This window comes from Paroedura picta, chromosome 5 (assembly GCF_049243985.1).
Source record: "Paroedura picta isolate Pp20150507F chromosome 5, Ppicta_v3.0, whole genome shotgun sequence".
NCBI lineage: Eukaryota > Metazoa > Chordata > Lepidosauria > Squamata > Gekkonidae > Paroedura > Paroedura picta.
The window spans coordinates 12751930-12774137 of NC_135373.1; the positions used below are offsets into that span (position 1 = coordinate 12751930).

Below are 22208 nucleotides of genomic sequence, written 5' to 3' on the forward strand. Positions count from 1 at the left end.
TTCCGCCAGGCGTTTGTCTAAGGCCGGGTGATGGCCCGGGGCTAAGATCGAGCCCCTCTCTCTGGAGGGGGAGGCCGTTATTAGACTGGCCTGGTTCCCCCGAACGTTCCACCTGATGCCCAATTATCCATCCGCTCATCCAGTAGGCCTGTATGGGAATAGTTTTTTCTTAATCGCCATCATTATGACTGAGTCATTGTTTATAGGGTTTTCATGGGGAATTTTAATGGTTTTAATGTACTGTATTTGTATTAAAATATTGTGAACTGCCACGAGCCGGTTTCCGAGAGCGGTGGTCATACAAATCAAATCAAATCAAATCAAAGCAATCAATCAATCAACAAATCATCATCATCATCATCATCATCTTTGACTGGGGTGGAGGAGCGGCACAACTCCATTCTCCGAGCAGAGTGCTTTGTTGTGTCTGCATAAGAACCACCACAGTAGGCGAGGAGGGGTAAGCCCAGAGTGGCCACCCTTTTAAAAACACTTTGAGACTTATTATTGTCACATATGTTAAAAGTAATTCTTTCTCAGTGCCAGTGATAAAATGTGTTTGCAGTTTTAACGCAGTAAAGAACGGAGAGGTGTCCCTTGGCAATGGTTTAGAACGCTAGGCAAAGGTCTTCAGATGCTTGCAAATCACCCTTTATATTGGAAGTGGCTTCCTGCCTAGGAATTAAGATCACAGGTGTCCTTCCTCTCCCTCAGTTAAGCCAGCAGCTTACCTTTGGGACAGTGCGCCCAACCCCCTCAGTGTTGATTCTCAGAAGGAAGTTGAAGAGGGTTTCATTTAGGAAGGTTGGGGGAGCTTGGTCTGTTTAGCCCGGAGAGGAGACAACTGAGAGGGGATCTGATCGCCATCTTCAAGTATTTAAAAGGCTGCCATGTAGAGGATGGAGCAGAGTTGTTCTCTCTTGCCCTGGAGGGACAGACCAGAACGAATGGGATGAAATGAATTCAAAAGAAATTCCGTCTAAATATCCGGAAGAAGTTCCTGACAGTTAGAGCGGTTTCTCAGTGGAACAGGCTTTCTCGGGGGGGGGTGGGTTCTCCATCTTTGGAGATTTTTAAACAGAGGCTGGATAGCCATCTGATGGACAGGCTGATTCTGTGAAGGCTCAAGGGGGGTGGCAGGCTTCCTCGGGAGGTGTTAGGTTCTCCATCTTTGGAAATCTTTAAGCAGAGGCTGGATCGGACAGAGGCTGGATCGGACAGAGAGGCTGATTCTGTGAAGGCAAAGGGGTGGCAGGTTACAGTGGATGAGCGATTGGGATGTGAGTGTCCTGCATAGTGCAGGGGGTTGCACTAGATGACCTATGAGGTCTCTTCCAACTCTATTATTCTTTGATTCTAGGACTGCATTTGTTAAAGTTCACTTGCAGTCTTAAGCAGTGATTGCGTTTTCTATTTTTAATGTGTTTTGTTGATGTGTTTGTTGCCTTAAGCTGCTTTAATGCTGTAAGGAAGAAAATAAAAATTTTCAATCAACAATACATAAAATACGACGTAGTACAGACTTTCTCAGCCAGGGTTTCTTGACGGCCCTGGAGTCGCTATGCAGACCAGGGTTGTAAGCTCTGGGTCCCAAGAAACTGGAGACGGGGGAGGGGGGGCAGAGCTGGGAGTGGGCAGGATTTGGGGACTGGCATCTGTATGACACAGAGTGGTGGGCTGCATGGGCCATTGGCCTGATCCAACGTGGATTCTCTAATGTTCTCATCCGCTGAAGGCAGAAAGCACATCTGAAGGTGATTTAGAACGGGCAAGACTGTTCCTAGGGTGGCCAGATTCAGGTTGGGAAACTCCAGGGGATTTGGAAGTGGACCCTGAGGAGGGTGGGGTTTAGGGAAGAGGGGAATTCCATGGAGTATAATGCCATAGAATCCACCCAACAAAGTAGTGTAGTCTGGATCTCAGCTGTAATCCTGGGATTTCTGGAAGATGGCTGTATGGCAGGGGTAGTCCAACTGCGGCCCTCCAGATGTCCATGCTGGCAGGGGCTCATGGGAACTGTAGTCCATGGACATCTGGAGGGCTGCAGTTGGACTACCCCTGCTGTATGGCTATATACCCCATGGAAGCCCCTCCGTTCCCCAAATCCCACCTTCCTCAAGCTTAAGGTGGCCACATTTGGGGCATTTGCTCCGCTTCCCACTGTGTTTCCCAAATGTACCACGGTGCTGTGTCCCGCCTTAGGTTCCCTTAATTCTGGTCACTTTACTCAAGGTCAACCCCCCACCCCTCCAAATCTCCTGGTATTTCCAAACCTGGAGCTAGTAGCACCAGGGGTTGAACTGCAGTCTTTCCAAAGGTAAAGGTGCTCAGGTGCTCCTGATCCATGCTCTCTCCCAAATCCTGTCTTCTCAGCTGATACCATTCTGAACTGGGCTTCTTTTCTCTCTCTTGACAAATTTGCCTTGGTAACTCGTGGAAGGAGTTGGTGACAGTATCAATGCTGGCCAGGTCCACCTTCCCAAGAAGCACCTCAAGTGTAGGCCACTCTTCTCTGCATCTCTGAAAGTGGCTTGCCTGTTCCCCAGAGGCAGCAATATATTCCCATTTCAAGCAGCTGCCCCTCCCCAGAGCCAGCCACAACCCTTTTGACATGCTCGCCAGGCAGTCTGGAATCGGTGGAACGAGAAGAATGACAACTTGTATTTCACCTCCCCCAGACACCATTAAGGCCCAGCTCTCGCCCCCCCCCCCCACCTTGTGGCTGGCAAGAAGGCTCATTAACAGACAGAAAGATTGTGGGGGAGGGCAGCTGCTCTTCCAGCAAAGGACTCCAAAGGAGGCAGCTCCTTTCACCTCCTTTTGTGAAGAAGTCTTAGAAGTCCTGGCTTTTTAATTCTTCGGAGGAGGAGGAGGTTGTGGGGGCATGCACGGGTTTCTAAGACCTAGTAGGATGCCTAGCACCCCCCCACACGGCTGCTGGCAAGAGAGGGGGGTAGAAACACCTGGAGATTTGGGAGTGGAGCCTGGGAAAGATGGGACTTCAGTGGGGTGCAATGCCCTAGAGTCCCCCCTCCCAAGCAGCCCTTCTCTCCAGGGGAACTGAGCTCTGTAGCCAGGAAGTGAGCTATAATTCCAGGGGATCCCTAGGCCCTGCCTGGAGGCTGGCATCCCTAGCACCTAGGTCTGTCAGCTCTGGTTGGGAAATTTGTGGAGATTTGAGGGCAGTGTGGTCTGCAGGATGGACGCCAGCAAGGTGGGACGCTGTGGAGTCCACTGTCCAAACAGCTATTTTCCCCAGGCCTACTGATCTCTGTTGCAGGCCCCTCCTGAAGGTTTGCAGCCCTTGTGTGGGCTTCCGTGGGACAGTGAAGGCCTTCGCAAAGTTGTGCTGGTTAAAAGCACAAAAGACGTTTAATTGCTTTCTGAAACTGGAGGGGGTGGGGAGGGACGTCAGTGAAGAATAATGCTATGGAGGCCACCCTCCAAAACGGCCACTTTCTCCAGGGGAACTGATCTTTGTCACCTGGAGATTTTCTGTAATTCTGGGGAATCTCCACCCCCACCCCCCCGGACTGGCATCCCTAACTCTTGCTCACCTGAACCTACCTTTTAGGGTTGTTGTGCACAAAGAGTGGAAGGGGAAGAATCATGCTTGCCATCTTGAGCTTGGAAGGAAGAATGTGCTAAATAAATATAGTTCAAAAATATTACTCCTCCCAACACAGACACTGAAGGCTGTGCCCATGTCCCCTGATTCATGGAGGGAGTTTGAGGCTGTATGATTTAAACCAGGAATCCCCTAATTTGGAGACCCCCAACTTAGTGTTTTTAGAAAGTGTTTGGCAGTGGGGCTTTGGGGGGGGGGGGTGTTGCCCAGCAAGGCTTCCAATTAGCCATTGATTTGATTTGCTGTGAAGATTTTTGGAAATGTTGCTTTGGCGGCAGTGGCCCTCGCAGCCTAACAATCTTCACGGTGGAAGGGAAACTGTGGACGCCATTGAGCGGCTGGCTCCACTTCCTGAGGCGCCATTTTGCGGCGGCTCCAGAATTCCAGAGGGGCCTGCGGATTTAAAACTGTTGGGGACCCCTGCCCTAAATCACAACGCTCTGTCTTTGCCTGGGTAAAATAACAAGGCTGCAAGGTTAGATAGGCACAAATAATTGCCTACAGGTTTTATTGTGGTTAGAAATCTGTCCCAGTTAATCTTTGTGGGTTAATCTTTGTGGAATAGGCTGCCTAAGGAGGTGGTGAGCTCCCCCTCACTGGCAGTCTTCAAGCAAAGGTTGGATACACACTTTTCCTGGATGCTTTAGGATGCTTTGGGCGGATCTTGCGTTGAGCAGGGGGTTGGACTAAATGGCTTGTATGGCCCCTTCCAACTCTATGATTCTGTGATTCTTAACTGGGCAGAGGGGGTCTTAACTCTTATTTTCTCCCTCCTCCTCCTTCTGTCATCCTTGAAAGGATGCATCTGTATGTCTTCCAATTCCAGAAAAAGGATGCATCTGTATGTCTTCCAATTCTAGAAAAAATCTGGAATTACGTTCAGTTTGAGGTAGCATTGCCTGCTCTGGAGGTTTTGGGGACAGAGCCTGGGAAGGGCTGGGACTTTAACAGAGTATCCCAGCACAGAGCCCAGCTTCCCAAGGAACCATTCCCCCCAGGGAAACTGAGCTCTGTTGCCTGGAGATCAAATCATCATCATCAAAATCTTCATTTTTCTCCCCTGCCCTACCCATGAGGCTCAAAGTAGGTAACATCAGTTAGTGAAATAGTCATAAATAACATTAAAAGTTTCCTAAAACAGTTAAAACGTTTTAGAGTTACCTTTGTATCCGCCAATTAACTCGATCATTGAAGGGGGTTTCCATTCTTTGGATGGTATCTTTCTTTCAATGGTTCCTTTAATGTTTGAGATGTAACCGATGCAGGTCTCCAGCAGGTTGTTTGAGATGTAACCGTAGGGGGTCTTCCAGCCCTCACTTGCACGTTAGCAACCCTTACCTTGAGGTCTGGTTCACACCTATGGGAGGGTGTGGTGGAAGAATAGTCTGCCCCGAAGTCTCAAGGAAGACAATATTTTGGAAGGCTCACAAGTATTTCGTGTGGATTTTCTTAATTTGCAGAAGACAGCATGATGGTGGTTACTGTGCTCAAACTACACGCGGAAAGACTCAAGTGGCATCCCCGCTCTGCCTGGGCAGCTCATGGGTGACTTTGGGTCAATCAGCTCTCCCAGCCTACCCAACTAGGTTGTTTTGGCCAGGCTAAAATGAAGGGGTGGGGAAGAATGCTATAAACCGGAAATATCCACCTACCCAGCCATCCACCCATGTCTGTCTGTCTCTCTGTCAGCTTGCCTGCCTGCCTTCCAGTGGTACAGTGAACCCTGCCACTTCTTTACCACCTCTTTCCCCTCCATGAGTGAACCTGACCTAGGTCACAAATGTTCTTTGCAAAGATTTGTTTAAATGGGGTTGCCATTCTCCAGGTGGTGGCTGGAGATCTCCTGGGACTGCAACTGACCTCCAGGCAATGTAGATGAGTTCTCCCATGGACTGTGGCGTTAAATCCCACTGAACTGCCCCCCTCCACAGACCCTGCCCTTCTTAGACGCCACACCGCAAATCTCTAGGGATTTCCCAGCCCGGAGCTGGCATCCCTGAAATCCCTGGCATCCCTGAAACCAAAGGGCCACCCATTCTCAGGCAGATGATAACTTCCAAACTGACATTTGTAGAACAAATCTAAAACTTGCTTCTAGAAGCTGGGACCAGCTCCAGCTCCCCGGGCACCCCTTCCCCCTGGATTAGGAATTCTTGGCTGCGTGGCGATTCTCAGCAGCGCCTCTTGCCAAAAAGCAGCAGCTGAAGGGAGGGTTGTGTCACGGATGCCGCGTTCTCTTTCCCGATTGATTTCTGAGTCACTTGGGTGTGCACCAGAGGCCCCTGAGGTTCATCTCTGGTGTTCTTTCGCCAACCTGCCCTTTCTCTTGTTTGTTTCTGGAATTGTTCCTGCTCTGTCATGCTTCTGTGCCCTTGATTGATGGCGGCTGCAGGATGTCACTGCTGAGGAGTTTCAGGCCTGCTGATCTTGACTGCTATCATTCACTGATGCAGCAGTTTGCTTACAATGCACAGTAATCTTTATCTCTTGTAAAAGCACTTTAAAGAAATATTCCAACCCCGAGGCACAAACGCAATCTGGAAATGCCTGCCCTTTTTGATCCCTTGTCTTTGGGTAATTTGACTTTGGTTGCCCATGGATGGGAGGTCTCTGCACAAGCTCAGAGGCATTTTGTCTCTGCACGTGCTCAGACACATTTTCAGCATACAAAGCTACAGAGGCATTTTCAGCTACAGGGTACAAAGTGGAGCATAAAGCTACAGAGATCAGTTCGCTTGGAGAAAATGGCCACTTTGGAGGGTTGATTTCATAGCTCCACTGAGGTCCGTCCCTGCCCCATATCCTGCCCACTCCTGGCTCCAGCCCCAAAGTCTCCAGATAATTGCCAATCCAGAGAGGGTAACCATACATCTTGTCCTTCACACAATATTCTCCTTCATTATTGATTCAAGAAGACCTAGGCAGGTAGACTTCTCCTTTGAGGAGGCTGTGGTGTCCAAGGTTACACGATAAGTTTAGGCCTGAATTTTAATATTGGAACCCAGTTTCCCCCAAATTTAAGGCCAAGACTATGCTGGGACCATTCAAGGGAGGCAGGCCCTGGGTCTTGAACCTCACTGTCCCCAAGTTGGGGGAAAGCATTACCTGTTAATGGCTACCTGTTCTGCAAGTAGGGTTACCAACCTCCAGGTGGGAGCGGGAGATCCCCTGATATTTATTTGAAATATTTATTGCTCTTCTTCCTAGAGAAAATGGCTGCTTTAGGAGGTGAACTAAATTATTCATTCATTCATTCATTCATTCATTTAATTTATGCCCCTCCACTTCCACGCAGTATTTCGTGACAGGTAACAATCCAGATGAAAACCCATAATAAATCCCCTTACAACAAGCAATTCAGCCACCCATGGCAGCGACATTAACCCTCCCCCCCCACGCCGTCCTGGCATATGGGGCATATGGGGAGCCTGATGACCTGGCTTCACAGAGGGACGGTGTGCCCTTCTAAGGTCCTCCCCCTCCTTAGCCCTACTCTCTCCAAATCCATCTTCCGGTATTTCTGAAGTAATTGAACAAAATTTGAGTCTAGTGGCACGTTTAAGACCAAAAAAGTTTAATTCTGGGTTTTGAGTGTTTGTGGTCTTAAAGGTACCCCTGGACTCAAACTTTGTTTTGCTAAAATTTCTGTGAAGTGGGCGGTTGTTAGCTGAGGTAGGAAACAAAGCCAATAAGAGAAAATTATGGACTATAAAAGAAAAATTGTGGGAAATGCTCTGCATTTTGGTGAAAAGTTACGATTCCTGGTGGTTTCTGGCTGAATTAGAAAGGTGTCACCCTGGCAGGAAATGTCGGCCTTGACTCATTGCTTTCTCTCCAGAATAGAAACAAAGCATCAGCAGTGTGAGACCTCAGGCCTCAGCTGTGGGCTTCAAGGAGGGGTGCCAGCTCGGGGTTGGGAAGCACCTGGAGGCTTTGGGGGTGGAGCCAGGAGTGGGCGGGACTTGGGGCAGGGAGGGACCTCATTGGAGTCGAATGCTGTGGAGTCCCCCCTCCAAAGCAGCCATTTTCTCCAAGGGGATGGATCTCTTTAGTCTGGAGATGAGCTGTAATTCCAGGGGATCCCCATGTCCCACCTGGAGGCTGGCATCCCTAATTGGAAGGTAATTTAAAGGCACAAGAGAGCTTTTAGTTGAGGCAAAGGTTGAATCCAGTGGCACCTTTTAAGACCAACAACATTTTATTTTGAGGCAATGTGTCAAAGCACATTCACGTGTGCACTTTCAGGCGTGTACACCACACACAACTGCAGGGATGCAGTAACAAGCAGATGATAAAGGCCCGCATATTTTAGCATCTGAGGCAGAAAATCAAGATTTATTTGCCCTTGCTGGCCAAAGTGTAATAATAAAACCAATCCCCTGATAAATCGCTGCTTTTAAAATGGCTCCCAAAATGGCCGCCTCAGGCCTGCCTGAATGCTGGGGTGATGGGAAACATGTGGAGAAAGCCTTAGCTGTGGAGAGTTCCTCTGAAAAGCATGGAAGAAATTATTATTATTATTATTATTATTACTGAAATCGTTCCTGGCCTGGCCCACGCTTTAATCCAAACCGAGCAGCCCTTTAAGCAGCGTGTGGGCGTGGGGACCAGCAATGCTTTCCCCCATCGTAAATTTAGCAAGCTGGTGCCAAGACCTTTCCAGAAATTGGAGGGGGCACGAGGAACACGTTGAACCCTGTTCCCCCATTTCTAAAGCTGAGGGGGATGCATTTTCTTGCTACCTTCACCCTTGAATGCCATTCTTGTTTAAATAAAAGCACATTATGGGAATGTTCACACATTGGCATAAAGGAAGGCCGGGAGACTCCATCGAGAAGGCTCCTAGCTAATGGATCTCCACAGCATGTTCATTTGCCTTTTCAATGAACCATTTGCTTTTTGGAACGCTTCCTTCGGCGTGTTAACAAAGCACTGTGTGGGGAGTTTTGGCCACAGGCACGCTTGTTTAAATCAGGTTTGTTCAACTAAAAGTAATGCCCGTGAGTTCCGCCCTTCCCGTAATCATGCATTGTGAAGCTGGCCAGCTGGCCATGGACTCCAGTTTTCTGCCTCCTGTTGTGTCCATCAACAGGATGGCTGTGACGGCTGCTTATTCAGAAGCATCATGTTAGTGCATGATTCTACGGATATTTGCACATGCGGCATTAGAGAGGAAATGGCACATACAAGACTGGGGCAAAAGAAGCCAACAAGAATCATTTGGTGGTATTGAAAGGCAGTTGAGCCCTCTTTCCTCCCTGTCAGGCTTCCTTTCTCAGGCAAGGAAGCCATGAACATCCAGTGAAAATCGCCAGAGCATGGGGCCAGTATATGCAAGATGGAAATGGAGATGAGTACCTTAAAAAAAAATCAGCTGTCAACCTCCTGACTGAGGTGGAGTTCTCCCGGAATTAATTAATTAATTTACATAAAACGTAAAAAACGGTACATGGAACACAGATTTTCACAATAACAGTAACATCTGTAAACCGCTCCGCGGTTATTAAATAAAAGAGTAAGGGCAAGTTGGGAGGAGTCAGGGCGGGCTCTGTCTGGGATAAAAACCCTCTGAGTGTCAATCCTGGATTGCCTCCTTGGCTGCCACAGACTGCGCTTCGATGCAGGGAAAGGAGCAGGGACGCCGCGTCTTCGACGTGGCGTCCCTGCTCCTTTCCAGCCGCGCACCCTCCCAACTTGCCGTGAAACGAGCAGGGACGCCGCGTCCTCGACGCCGCGTCCCTGCTCCTTTCCAGCTGCACACCCTCGACACTTCGCCTGGGGGCTGCTTACGACTCGCCTGGATCCCTCGCTGCCTCCCAGCTACCTGCCGCCTCCCGCCGCCGCAAGAACCTTGCCGCCGCCGCAAGACTCAGGTCAGCCGCCGCCCACGCGTTACCGCCACCCCTTCAACCCCCACCCTCCCCTGACACCCCCCACATCCCCCCTTCCCCCGACCTTCCCCGCACCAGCAACCACCACGCAACGACCGACACTCCTGCACATCCACCCCTCCTCCGTCCCGACCCGCGCCGACACACCCCACAACAACCACCCCCCACCCCGCCACACTTCACCCCTCCAAACCCTACCCCCCCCACACCAACCTTCGCCCCACCACCCCTTACTCACCCCCTCGAACACTGGCCCAGTCTCCCCCGCCACGCTCCAATACACTCCAACAGCGCCGGCAGGCCGCGCGAACACACTGAGCCATGCATGTGCTGAATCCCGCGCATGCATGTACTGAATCCCGCGCATGCGTGGCTGCCTCCCCCCCCCAGGAACTCAAGAGACCACACATGCGCCGGATCCGGAGCATGTGTTGTTCCCCTCCCACTCCCCGGAACCCCAACCGGCCATCAGCAGACCACTGCCTGCCATCACCCGACTGGCCCAACCTCGCCAACGCACATCCCAGACCGCCTCTGCCCTGCCACGGCTCGTGGACGCTCTCCAACCGCCCCCGCACACCGCTACTCGCCCGCCATTGCCCAACATGAAGCCGCGCCGCCACAAGCCTGCCACGCTACGGGACCCCGGGAATATACAGGCCTCTGCGCACCCACGGACGGCGCGCCCCACCGCCCTGACCTGCCGCACCCCAGTCCCAGGTAAACAGAGGCCTTTGGGACTCGGGAGCGGGGGCCCGACTCTAGCGCCCATTTTATTTCAAGATAAAATGGACTTTAAATCTAGTTAATTATAACAGAGGTAACAGGGTATAACAGGTTCTATTTTGCATTCCCCCACATGCAGGTGACCTTGGGCTCGCCACGACACTGATAAAACAGTTCTGACCGAGCAGTGATATCAGGGTTCTCTCAGCCTCTCCCACCCCACAGGGTGTCTGTTGTGGGGAGAGGAATGGGAAGGCGACTTCTTCTTCTTCTTCTTCTTCTTCATTATGTGCCTCCTGGAGGAAGTGGCTGCTCTGAAAGGTGTACTGCATGGTGTTCTATTCTAATCAGGATAGATTCAAGTGGGTAGCCATGTTGGTCTGAGGTAGCACAACAAAAATAGAATCCAATAGTCCCTTTAAAACCAACAAAGATTTATTCAAGACATGAGCTTTCAAGTGCATGCACTCGAAAGCTCACGCCTTAAATAAATCTTTGTTGATCTTAAAGGTGCTATTGGACTCTATTTTTGTTATTCTACCCAGGGTCTCTCTGCTCCCTGAACCCAGCACCCCCAGGCACCACCCTCATAAGTCCAGTTATTTCTGAACCTGGAGTTCCCAACCCTAGGTGTCACCAGATTGTTACGGGGCATAGGGATTCTGTTGCTATGTGCCTTTTAAATCCTACTGTGGTTTCTAGCCAAAGAAATTGGAGTCTGCAATTTGTCCATTGATTTTGCACATAAATTCATCCCCTGCCCTGATAGTCAAAGACACGGTACAAAAAGAAAAGAAAAATTGTTAGGACCTCTCTTTGGTCTTATGATAGCAATGGGGAAGAATTTTTGAAGATTAGTTACCTCTCTATAAGAAATCTCTTTTCAGTCTCTCTTGTAAACTCTCTCTAAGAAGTATCAAATAGATGCTTTGAGGCTCGCTTTCTATGAATGAATTTGGAAGGCCTAAGAAGAAGAAGAAGAAGAAGAAGAAGAAGAAGAAGAAGAAGAAGAAGAAGAAGAAGAAGAGTTTTATCAGTGCCGTGGCGAGCCCAAGGTCACCCAGCTGGCTGCATGTGGGGGAGCGTGGAATCAAATACGGCTCACCAGATTAGAAGTCCGCACTCCTAACCACTACACCAAACTGGCTCTCTAAGTGGCAAAGGGTTAACTGGTGGTTCTGAAGAAGCGTCTTTATATTATTTTTTATTTTATGTATACCTTTTTCCCCAATGGGGATAGCCTGGGCCTTTTCCTCCAGTAGTGATAGTCCAGGAATGCTGATCTCATCAGATCTTGAAAGCTAAGAAGATTTGTATTTGGATGGGAGACCTCCAAGGAAAACTAGGATCATGACACGGCGACAGGCAATGGCAAAGAGAGCCAGTTTGGTGTAGTGGTTAGGAGTGCGGACTTCTAATCTGGCGAGCCGGGTTCGATTCTGCGCTCCCCCACATGCAGAGCCAGCTGGGTGACCTTGGGCTCGCCACAGCACTGATAAAGCTGTTCTGACCAGGCAGGAATATCTGGGCTCTCTCAGCCTCCCCTCCCTCACAGGGTGTCTGTTGTGGGAAGGCGACTGTAAGCCGCTTTGAGACTCCTTCGGTTAGAGAAAAGCGGCATATAAGAACCAACTCTTCTTCTTCAAACTACCTCCAAACATCTTATGCTTGGCTACCAGACAATCCTACAATTGTAGATTTTGTGTGCAATCACACCTTAGAAACCAAGAGGATTTGGGGATGTATAAGATTTTAAGATTCAACCTCCTGATACTTGACGAAGCAAGCTTCTGCTCTCAAAAGCTTATGCCACAAAAATCTGGTCAGCCTCTATAGTGCCCTGGACTTGAATCTTGCTTTTTCACTGCAGAATAATACATCTACCTCCTGAAACTTCCATTTTACAGCCATGTTCTTCCCTGCATCAAAATAACCTCCTGAACAGGGAGGGGTTGCTGAAAGACGCCTGGGCCCACTCGGCTCCCTTTGAGCTCTGCAAAGCAACCCACTCCCCACAGTACCTGGACAGGCAGTTCTCTGTCCCCCTCTGGACTCTAGCCGGGACATAAACAAGTTGCGAAGTCCACCTGCTTCTGCCCGTCATTCATAGGGATCTGTTCCCTCCCTCCTGGGCTGGGGAGGGGGCTGAGGGGCCAGTGGGTTCCAGAATCTTCTTTTTGAGCAGGAAAGTGTGCCGAATCTTGCATGGTCTGGACTGCAGTGCAAATTGAGAGGTGGCTGCTGGAAGGGATTGTGGTCAACTATTTGTATGGCAAAAGCTGTATAATAGGGCTTTTTAAAGAGTTGAGGGTCAGGCCCAGTTCCAGGTTTTGAGGGACCCGGGAGTAGGGTTACCCAGTCCCATCCACCCCCAGCCACAGCCTGGTTGGGGAACTCATGGAGATTTGGGGATGGAGCCCGGAGAGGGTAGGGACCTCAGTAGGGAACAAGGCCACGGAGTTGACTATCCAAACCACCCATTTTCTCCAGGGGAACTCTGTCGTCTGTAGACCTGGTGTAATGCCAAGGGGTCCCCAGGCTGGCATCCCTACTTCAGACAGAGAATTCCCAGGCCCCCCATTTCTGGGTGACCTCCCACCAGTCTCCCACGGGGGGGGGGGGAACATGTCCAAAGCTTCCTGGAATGGTTATAGTAACACATCACCTCTGACATGAAACGCGTTGGGGTGTCTCTGGCCTGACTGGGGCCAATTTGCAGATGGTTGCAATGTCAGGGAATGAACGTTTCCAAGTGTCCTGGAAGCCCAATTTAGAGGGAGGGAGGCGCTTTTGGCCTTCACTCCCTTCCATGGGCTACAATTCCCATGAGCCTTCACCAGCATGGCCAGCTGGCAGGGGCTCATGGGAATTGTAGTCCATGGCCATCTGGCGAGCCACAGTTTGGCCACCCCTCCCTTATGTAATGTGTAGTTTAATCATTAGTCGCAGGTCGAGCAGACTGCAATGTTTGTGTGTGAGAGCCCGAGTAATATGATTGACATCTCAATGGCTCTTTTTCCTGAGCATTTCACATATTACTTGTGTCTGGTGTGTTGGATGGTGTGGCAGGATATGTGCTTGACCCTTTATCAAGAAGAGGCCGACAGGATATCAGGAACGATTTGGGGTATAAAATATTCCACCATGTGAGAGGAGGCGATCCAGTGGGCCTGGCCTTTCTTTTGTACGATTCTGAGTCCTTCTTTTTCTCCCTCAGGAAGACGAAGTGGTCCTCCAGTGCTCAGCCACAATCCAGAAGGAACAGCTGAAGTTATGTCTTTCTGCCGAAGGCTTCGGGAACCGGCTATGCTTCCTAGAACCTACCACCAATGCTCAGGTATGCGGTGCCAGAAAGGAAACCAATTCCCATGGTCAAGCTGGCCCATAGCCAAATCTGGCCTGAACCAACCGGGGGGGGGGGGGGGAGGTGCTAGTAGGAAATTTATAACCTGGGTTTTCTGTGCCAAGAAGGTGACTTCTTGGCACAGAAAATCAGACCCTTCGTCCATCAAGGTCAGTATGATCAGCAGCTCTGCACGGTCTACACTACCAACTAACTGATCTTTTAACTGGAGATTTCATTTATTTATTCACTTATTTATTTATACTTCGATTTGTATGCCGGCCCTCTCCAGATGGGCTTGGGGCGGCTTGTGTTAGCAAGATTAAAAAACCCATGCAAAGTTTAAAATTTAAAAAATACATTAAACCCAATTCATATATCTGTCTCCAACGCCCCTATAGCCTGGCAATTAAATGTTCACAATTACTGGTCAGGCACAAAATGGAGGATAATGGGGACTTGGCTGGGTGCACCATTAGATGATGATGGAGGACTCTGTCCTCAATGCAATGCCTTGTGGAAGAGTGCCGTCATGCGTGCCCTCTGGACCTTTGGGAGCTGTGTAAGGGCTTGCACCTCAGACAGCAACTCATTCCACCGGCTGGTCGAGGCCAAGCACACCTCTTTGGGGCTGGGGCCATCAGCTGGTTGGGGATAGTTGAATGAAGAGCCCTCCGGGGGACATATTCAGAGAGGTGGTCCCTCAGCTATGCAGGTCCCAGATTGAATCCAGGACGTTCTGCATGCCAGGTAAATGCTCTGTCACTGAGCCACAGCCATTCTAATAGTCATCCTGAGTGCTACGGCACAATGAGAGTCATTGAGAAGGTTTAAACCTGCAGCCCCAAACAGTAATTCTTACACCAGTAGTCATTGTGGCAGCAGAGTACTCCTCTTCTATGCTGTTGATTGCACTGAAATGCTTCTGTTCCTTTGATGGGTCCACTGAATCCATTGTACGTGTTGGGAGATAGAGTGATGGAAGAGCCTCCTAGGATCCGTCCAGGCCCATCTTGTTTCTTACAGTGGCCAAACAGATGCCCTGGAAGGGCCATGAGCAGAAGCCGAGATCAGCTGCTGCTGCTTGCTAGATGCAGGTGTTCAGATATAAGCCACCTCTGACTATGGAGGTTCCATCTAGCTAGGGAATGGAAAACCACCTCTGAATGTCCCTTTTCCTTGAAAACTCTACCTACAGAGTCGCTGTAAGTGAGATGAGACTTGTTAGTGCTTTCCACCACCACTGAGTCAGTGGCTGTGTCACTACGGCCTATGGCAGTGATTTCTAAAGCTCCGCTTTGCATTACAGGAAGAAGCATTCTCTTCTCGCGACCTCCCCTCCCACCTCCCTCAGCAGCCGGGACCCCAATCACAGACTAATTTGTTCCTTCTTTCCCCCACAGAAAGTCCCCCCAGATCTGGCTATCTGTTGCTTCAGCCTGGAACAGTCCTTGTCCGTCCGAGCCCTGCAGGAGATGCTAGCAAACACTGTAGAGGTGGGTGTGGAGGTAAGGAAGGCAGCCTTTGAATCTGCCTAGGGGGAGCAAAGTGGGTGGGCTGTCCTGAGGGAAGACAACTGGCAGGAACTGTGCCCAAACAGAGGTGTTTTTCCCCTCACATTCCCAGATGATAAGATTGTGTCCTTTGTCCGTCACAATGTGGGCCCGTAAACCACACACATGGTGGGAATTACAGCTCCAAAATTGTCTTGGGGCAGAAAATATTGGGAGCTTAGATGGCTAGGAGAACTGTTTTTAATTATTTTTTAAAATTTATATCCCTTCCTCCCATGTGGCTCTGGGCGGGGTAAAATCTACATTACATCAATAAACATGAGTATTCAAAACTTAAGAACAATAAATAAATCAGAATATTAAAATCTCAACAACTCAGCAGTGTTCCAGTGACCCTGTTGGAGGACATTCTCCATGGGGGGGGGGGAGAATGTCTGGGGGAGGCCCATTTGATGTTATTGTTTGACAATCCACTCCCCCACATTTTACCGGCTCTGTCCAGAGCCTGAATGGCCTGTGATTGGAGAGTTGGGCTGAGGTCTGGGTTCAAATGCCCCATCTCAGCCACAAAGCTCAGAGGGTGAGCTGAGGGCAGTGGCTCTTGCTCGGCCCAACCTGCTTTGCAGGACTGTTGTCGACATAAAGTAGTATCAGGCTACTTTTCATACCACCTTGATCTTGGAGAGGAGGGGGCAGGATCAAAGTCTGTGTCTAGACAGCAGGTTGACAAGTAGATGTTGGAGAGACATTTTGATTGCTAAATCTCTGTATCTCCTGCTGGTGGGGAAAAGGACTCATGGGGGAGGGGGAGAAGAAACATGCAATTTTAATTTTGATCCCTCTTTTGATCCATGTTGCAGCCTGAGGATATCCATAGCCCCATCTTGTTTACAGTGGCCAGTCTGGTGGCTGGCTGACCTAGGCTGTATGTGCCTTTCATAGGATCAGCAGCTGTAGCTTTTCACGGCCCTGATATGTGTGTATTGCTGCGCCTTGCTAACATCTGGCAATTCTGCTGCTGTGCAAAGTGGAGGAGCAGTAGCCACTAGGAATATGGATGATGCTGGCGTCCCTTTGAAAGATTTCTCCCCAGATTGCATTCTGATCATCCAGGCTTCCTCTCTGTGCTGTGGAAAGCTACACCTGCCAAACACCTGCCTATCACCCAGTGGCCAGGGACACAAAGAAAGATCTCAGGAGGTCTCCCTCAACTCCTCCTAAGGAGATTTCCATGTCCCTGCAGGGAGCGCAGGGGGGGGGGGAGAGGGTCAGGCAGGGCCCCCCTTTTAAAGGGGAGTGCTGAAGGAGGTATGGGTGAGTAGGCAAGGGGCTGTGTTGCCAGGATGCCAATAGGGGCAGGGGAGCCCAGCTGCCCTCCTATTCCCCATGTTGCTTTCATCTTTTCTTCCTCTTCTTTCCTCTTTGGCTTCTCTGTTCCGCTGGCTGGCCCTCTAGGGTGTTGACTTGGACAAGTGGGTAGGTGCTGATTTCGCTGTCGTGACCCCACCCACACCTGTTCCCTTCTCGGCTCCTCCTCTCCGTGCCATGTTTTTGGTGTGTTTGCACCCATCTCCTCTCCTGCTCCCGGGGATTTCCACCTCCACAGATTTCTGAAGGTTCAGAGCATTCGACAGGGATATAAGGGGGCAGAACCCACCTTTTCACCTCTCTGTTTAAGGCACTTTGGGTGTCATTAGAAATCCCCAGTGGACCATTGTCCACTAGTTAAGATGGCCGACTTTTTGTTATGCTTTTAGCCTGTCTAGTTCAGGGGCTGTCATCAAATGAATACATTTTTTTAAATCCAGTAATCGCCTTTTTCTACTGGCATGGCTGGGGGTCCCAACCGAATGCCCATGGCACCCTCTGACTCCTTTCCTGGTGACTACCAGGTGTTTCAGAAAGTGGGTGGGGCCAGATGCTTAGCAAGACTCCTGATTGGCCATTGAGGATTTGATTGGCTGTGCAGATTATTTTAAAGTTGTTTCGGCAGTAGTTGCCACCACAGCCCAAAGATCTTACCTTTGGTCATGCAGTGAAGCTGTGTGCGTGCAAGAAAATATTTGTGAACAGGATGTTCATTCTGTTAAGGTGAGCTTCTGCCTGAAACGTTGAGATGTTACAATTAGAGTTATGCATGACCACACTACCATTTTGTGGCTGGCTCCGCCTCTTACAGCAGCCATTTTGGAGTTGCTCCTGCCGCCCTGAGTGAGAATTCTGAAGGTGCCAACAGGCTTGAAAACATTGCTGATCCCTGTTAAAGGAGAAAGGAAACTTAGGCCCATTGTGAGAAAAGAGTTTTATGCAAGAACTATAATTTCACCTCAGGTTCCTCTCAACTATTCAGCCTCTGTTCTGCAGTGCTATGCTTAGTGGCTTGTCTTATTCCTGCCTTCAAGGCAGTCCCAAAACATGTCGAACTGGGGTACCAATCGATGGGCATCCCCCCATTCTCATTTTCTTTGCTTATAAATTCCTGTTTCTTTAGGTTCCCCCCCCCCCCCCCTGTTCAGCATGGGTTTTGCTGCCTCTGTTGGCCAATTCAACATTACATTGGGTTATGTCCAGCATAAAATCCTGCTTTTTAAATCTGATGGGAGATATGCTGAACAAGAACAGATGTAATATTAGTGCAGGGGTGGCCAAACTGTAGCTCTCTAGATGTCCATGGACTATAGTTCTCATGAGCCTCAGGGCGCCCTTGAATAAACATGAACTTACAAGCAATGAAAACAAGAATGTGGAGAAACCCAGCATCGCATGCTCATCTTTCTACTCTCACAGGGTCAAATCCTACACTGCCCTACACTTCTGTATGGATTTCTCATTAAAGTATGAAAGAGTTGATTGGTTAAGAATTGGGGGGACCATCACTGGAAGGGAAGCTAGCGAGAAACAAAGGCAGGTCCCTTCTCCCTAGACAAAAACCTGGTGGAAACCCCGTTTCCTTTTTCCCTAATAATCTTCCACATCCTTTTGTCCCCCGAGTTGTGTTTCCTTCACCCCATCTCACCAGCATCTTTCCTCTCTCACTTGAACTCTCCATCCTTGGCCGTGACTGCTTCCTTCCACCCCGTCCACTGTCTCCTCCATTGCATGGTTCCTGAATGTGAACAGTGGAGGGCCTCCCCCCACATTGGTGCGTATGTTCCCACCTGGGGTTTGGAAGTGAACGTGGTCTTGGGGCACCACGAGGTTGCAGAGGTTATTGGGGCTTGGTGGGCAGCCATGGGCCTCCATTCCACCCTGCAATGCTGCCTTCAGGTTTGGCTCTCCTGCTGGCTGTCTTTGGCCTTACACCCCCCCTCCCCCCAGTTGGAGCACTGCTTGGGAATGTGGGTGGTCCTTCTTACAAGGTGATATGTGTCGTACTTCTAAAGAGGAAGTGGTGTTCTAATGATCCCAGAATGTAGCATGCTGTATGATGATCATGTGCCCTCCCTAGAGGATGCCCATGAAATCTTGACTGGAAGCAGCTTTACCATGGGATGTGTGCTAAGACATTATAAAATGCAGTTATCCCGTGTACTCTGCCCTGAGCGCTGTGGACAAAGAGCAGTGAAGAAAGTTCATAAATAAATAAGAAACTCGGCCTGGTTGCTTCTGGGGCTGTTTCTGCAGCCCAAATAAAATACTGTGGTTCTCTGCAGTGACCATCATATCTACTGAGAGCCAGCATGGCGTAAAGGATATGAGCAGCGGCCTCTAATCTGGAGAACTGGGCTGAATTTTCCACTCTTCCATATGCCGCGAACTGGGTGACCTTGGGTCAGTCATAGTTCTCTTAGAGCTGGCCTTGCAGAGCAGTTCTCTCAGAGCTCTCTCAACACATGCCTCACAGGGTGTCCGTGAGGAAGAAAAGTGGCTTTTATAAGCCACTTTGATACTCCTCTGAGTAGTCAAAAGTGGGCTATAAAAAAAACAGCTTTTCTTATTTTTCTACCATGTGTTAATATGGACCACATGTGATCTGCTATTAAGGCGTTTGTTTAGGTTGTTAGAGTTATTTGCCTCTCCATTGGGCAGGCTCAGAAGCTTGTAACTGTTTGCTCAAAATGCCTGTATTTGTTGGCAGCTTGCGTTGCAGTGATGTGGACGTCAGTGCTGCTGTAAGATGCACCTGACAATAATTCCCAGAGAACAAATCGAGGCTTGCAAACAAACAGTCTGAGTCACTCAAAAGCTCATGCCTTGAATAAATCTTTGTTGGCCTTAAAGATGCCACTGGACTCTGGATTTGCTGTATAGCTGTCACCACTTGTGCTGCCCAGTAGACCTGTTTCGGTCAATCAGACTCCGCTGCATCTTTGCACCAAGCGTGATTACAGCAGGTTGGCCAAACTGTGGCTCTCCAGATGTCTATGGACTACCTACCATTCCCTTGAGCCCCTACTTCGGGGGTGTCAGAAATAAAGTACACTGGCCAAATTTCTGACACCCCCAAAGTAAAATGTTTTATCTGCCTTGTGTAATGGGCCTCCAGTTTGAATTTAGGAAGGCGAAAAAGGAATTTCAATCCTATAGTATGCTCCCATGTATGATCCTATACATGGCAGTAATCATGGATGGCCGTACATATGTCCATGGTAAGATGGTCTCTCTCGTGACCATGTAATGACCACAGGTACGTAAAATGCCATGGAGTAAGTGCTGATGGCGCGTCGCATGGCAGACATACATGAGCAACGATGATTGTAATCCTGCCGTAATGGTCGCCTGGGTAAATATGATCATATTGACTGTAGGAATGTGACCAATGCACTGATGCCCATGTATATCTCAGTGGTCTACCTGCTGAACATATGCCTGCTAGGGCTGCCATCTCTGGGCTGGGAAATACCTGGAGACTTGGGGGAGGGCCCTTGGAGTTTGGCGAGGATGGGGTTTGGTGTGAGACCTTTTTAATTTTATTTACATTTATAGAGCGCCCTCTCTGCTCGAACAGACTCAGGACGGTGAACAATGCAAATTCAACAATACATTAAAATCACAGTTAACAAATCTGAAATCGATTCTAAAACCTGCCTCTGGGTGTAGAACCAGAACCCAGGGTGGGTTGGCATACTGGAGGGAAGCCAGGTAGATACTGATGCTGACTGTTCTACTGGTCTTGACTGTAGGCCTGGTGGAAGAGCTCCGTTTTACAGGCCCTGCAGAACTCACTGAGCTCTGGCAGAGCCCTGATGTTTTCTGGGAGCTCATTCTGCCATGCTGGAGCCGAGGCCCTGAAGGCCCTGGTTCTGGTCTGGGCCTGCTAATTTTCTTTGGGATCGGGGACCACAAGCCTATATGCATAGACTGAGTGCAGGGCTCTTCTGGGGATGTGTTTGGAGAGGCAGTCCGTAGACATGCAGGGTCCAGGCTATGTATAGCCTTAAAGGTTAACTCCAGAGCATTGGACTTGACCCGGAATACAATTGGCAGCCAGTGCAGCTGCCGGAGGACATCCTCGGCTCCAAAGCAGCCATTTCTTTCTGAGGAACTGCTCTTTGTCATCTGGAGGCCGATATTAATAATGGGAGATCTCCAGGTGCCACCTGGAAGTTGGCAACCCTAGTAAACACCCCAGGACGTATTCCCGTGGCATCAGTCCTGCTTTAATACACTACAGGTGTATTTAATACACTACCTTGATGAGCTGCAGGAGTAGGCCATGTGATGAAGCCAGAATATGCCGTTCTGTTTTTTTGGCTTTGGCCAATAATCTCTGTGTGTGGCGAAAGGGAAGCCCACCAAGTACAGTCTCCTCCTGACATGTCTGGGTCATCCATCTTCAAAGATCTGTATAGTTGGCCTTCTGAGGCCAATAATCATCTGCCCTACGTGGGGCAGCTCTTCTTCTTCTCTGCCCCTGCTTCAGTCCCATGGAAGAAAGTGCCTGGAAGAAGACTTACCAGCAGAGCCCTTGGAGGTCAACGTGGTGTCGTGGTTAAGAGTGGTGGCCTGTAATCTGGAGAGCCGGGTTTGATTCCTCACTCCTCCTCCCCATGCAGCCAGCTGGGTGACCTTGGGCTAGTCACAGTCCTAATAAGAGCTCTTCTCACAGAGCAGTCCTTTCACAGTTCTCTCAGCGTCACCTACCTCAGGGTGTCTGTTGTGGAGAGAAGAAGGGAAAGGTGATTTGTAAGCTGCTTTGGGACTCCTTCGAGTAGTGAAAAGTGTGGTATAAAAACCCCAGCTCCTTCTCCTCTGGCTCATTGGATGTATTCAGCCAACTCTTTTCCAAGGGGTAACATTTCACAGCATGCGTGTGCACTCATTTGGAAAGCCTTCTTGCTGCATTGTCCCCACCAGCTCTGAGGAGAACATTCCCACGCATCAGGTGCAGTTGTGGGATAAAGTGTTGGCCTGTCTCTGCCTGTTCCTCACGCTCTTTCTGGGATGTTCCTGGGCCAATTCTTAACATCCACTTTAAACTCGCGGCGATGGAGTCGGTTTGCATGGGCCAAACCCGAGTCACCGTAGGTGGTCGACGGGCCGTTATTTCCCCGTGAGTGTCTGCATCAGCGACCATGAAGCATGGAACCCCTTGCGGCACTGAAAAGTACATTTCCTGACCTCCTAAAAGGAAGGAATCGGCTGCTTGCCTTGTTGTGGGGGGGTTCACAGGGAGGGAGGCATATTACTAGGCACTCTGCAAGAGGGGTGGTTGGATGCACAGCATGACTTGTGTCCCTCTTTATCGTTTTCAGTCTTCACAAGGCGGTGGTCATCGGACTCTGCTCTACGGACACGCTATTCTCCTCCGGCATTCCCACAGCGGCATGGTGAGGAGGAAGCAAGGGTGCGGGTGGGCGTCTTTGGGTACGCCGCAGGGGGAAAGGACACATCGGGATGGTTTGGACACTAAGAGTGGGGAGCATGGCAGGTGGACGTCTCAGGAGAGCATTCAGGACCGGTGCTGCCCCACAGCTCTGACTGAGCCCTATATATTTTTTAATGTCTCCATCCTGGAGCCAAGCAGATTTATTTTCAACCATGTATCAGATGTTCTCCTCCAAGGATGCGGAAACCGCAAAGAATCCCGAACGGGGCTTGAGGAGGTGGGCAGCCTCTCGGCCAAGAAGGTGTCAAACGCCGAAAGAGCTGAGAGGCGTTCTGGA

The 22208-nt window shown here is 49.8% G+C and overlaps 1 protein-coding gene across 10 annotated transcripts in view; it reads left to right on the forward strand.

Moving 5' to 3' along the window:
* RYR1 (ryanodine receptor 1) overlaps positions 1-22208 on the forward strand; it is a 241827-nt gene that overhangs the window by 11727 nt on the left and 207892 nt on the right. For 6 of the 10 annotated variants that reach the window (XR_013230906.1, XR_013230910.1, XR_013230908.1 and 3 more), the window contains exons 2-5: positions 13463-13582; positions 14992-15096; positions 16558-16578; positions 21798-21872. Coding sequence is in view for 3 of the 10 variants with exons in the window: in XM_077336553.1 (XP_077192668.1) it covers positions 13463-13582; positions 14992-15096; positions 16558-16578; positions 21798-21872 (321 nt within the window). In the remaining 7 variants the exon portion in view is untranslated. The remainder of the gene's footprint in view (positions 1-13462; positions 13583-14991; positions 15097-16557; positions 16579-21797; positions 21873-22208) is intronic. The other 4 variants (XR_013230909.1, XM_077336555.1, XR_013230907.1 and 1 more) reach the window with 3 other exon arrangements.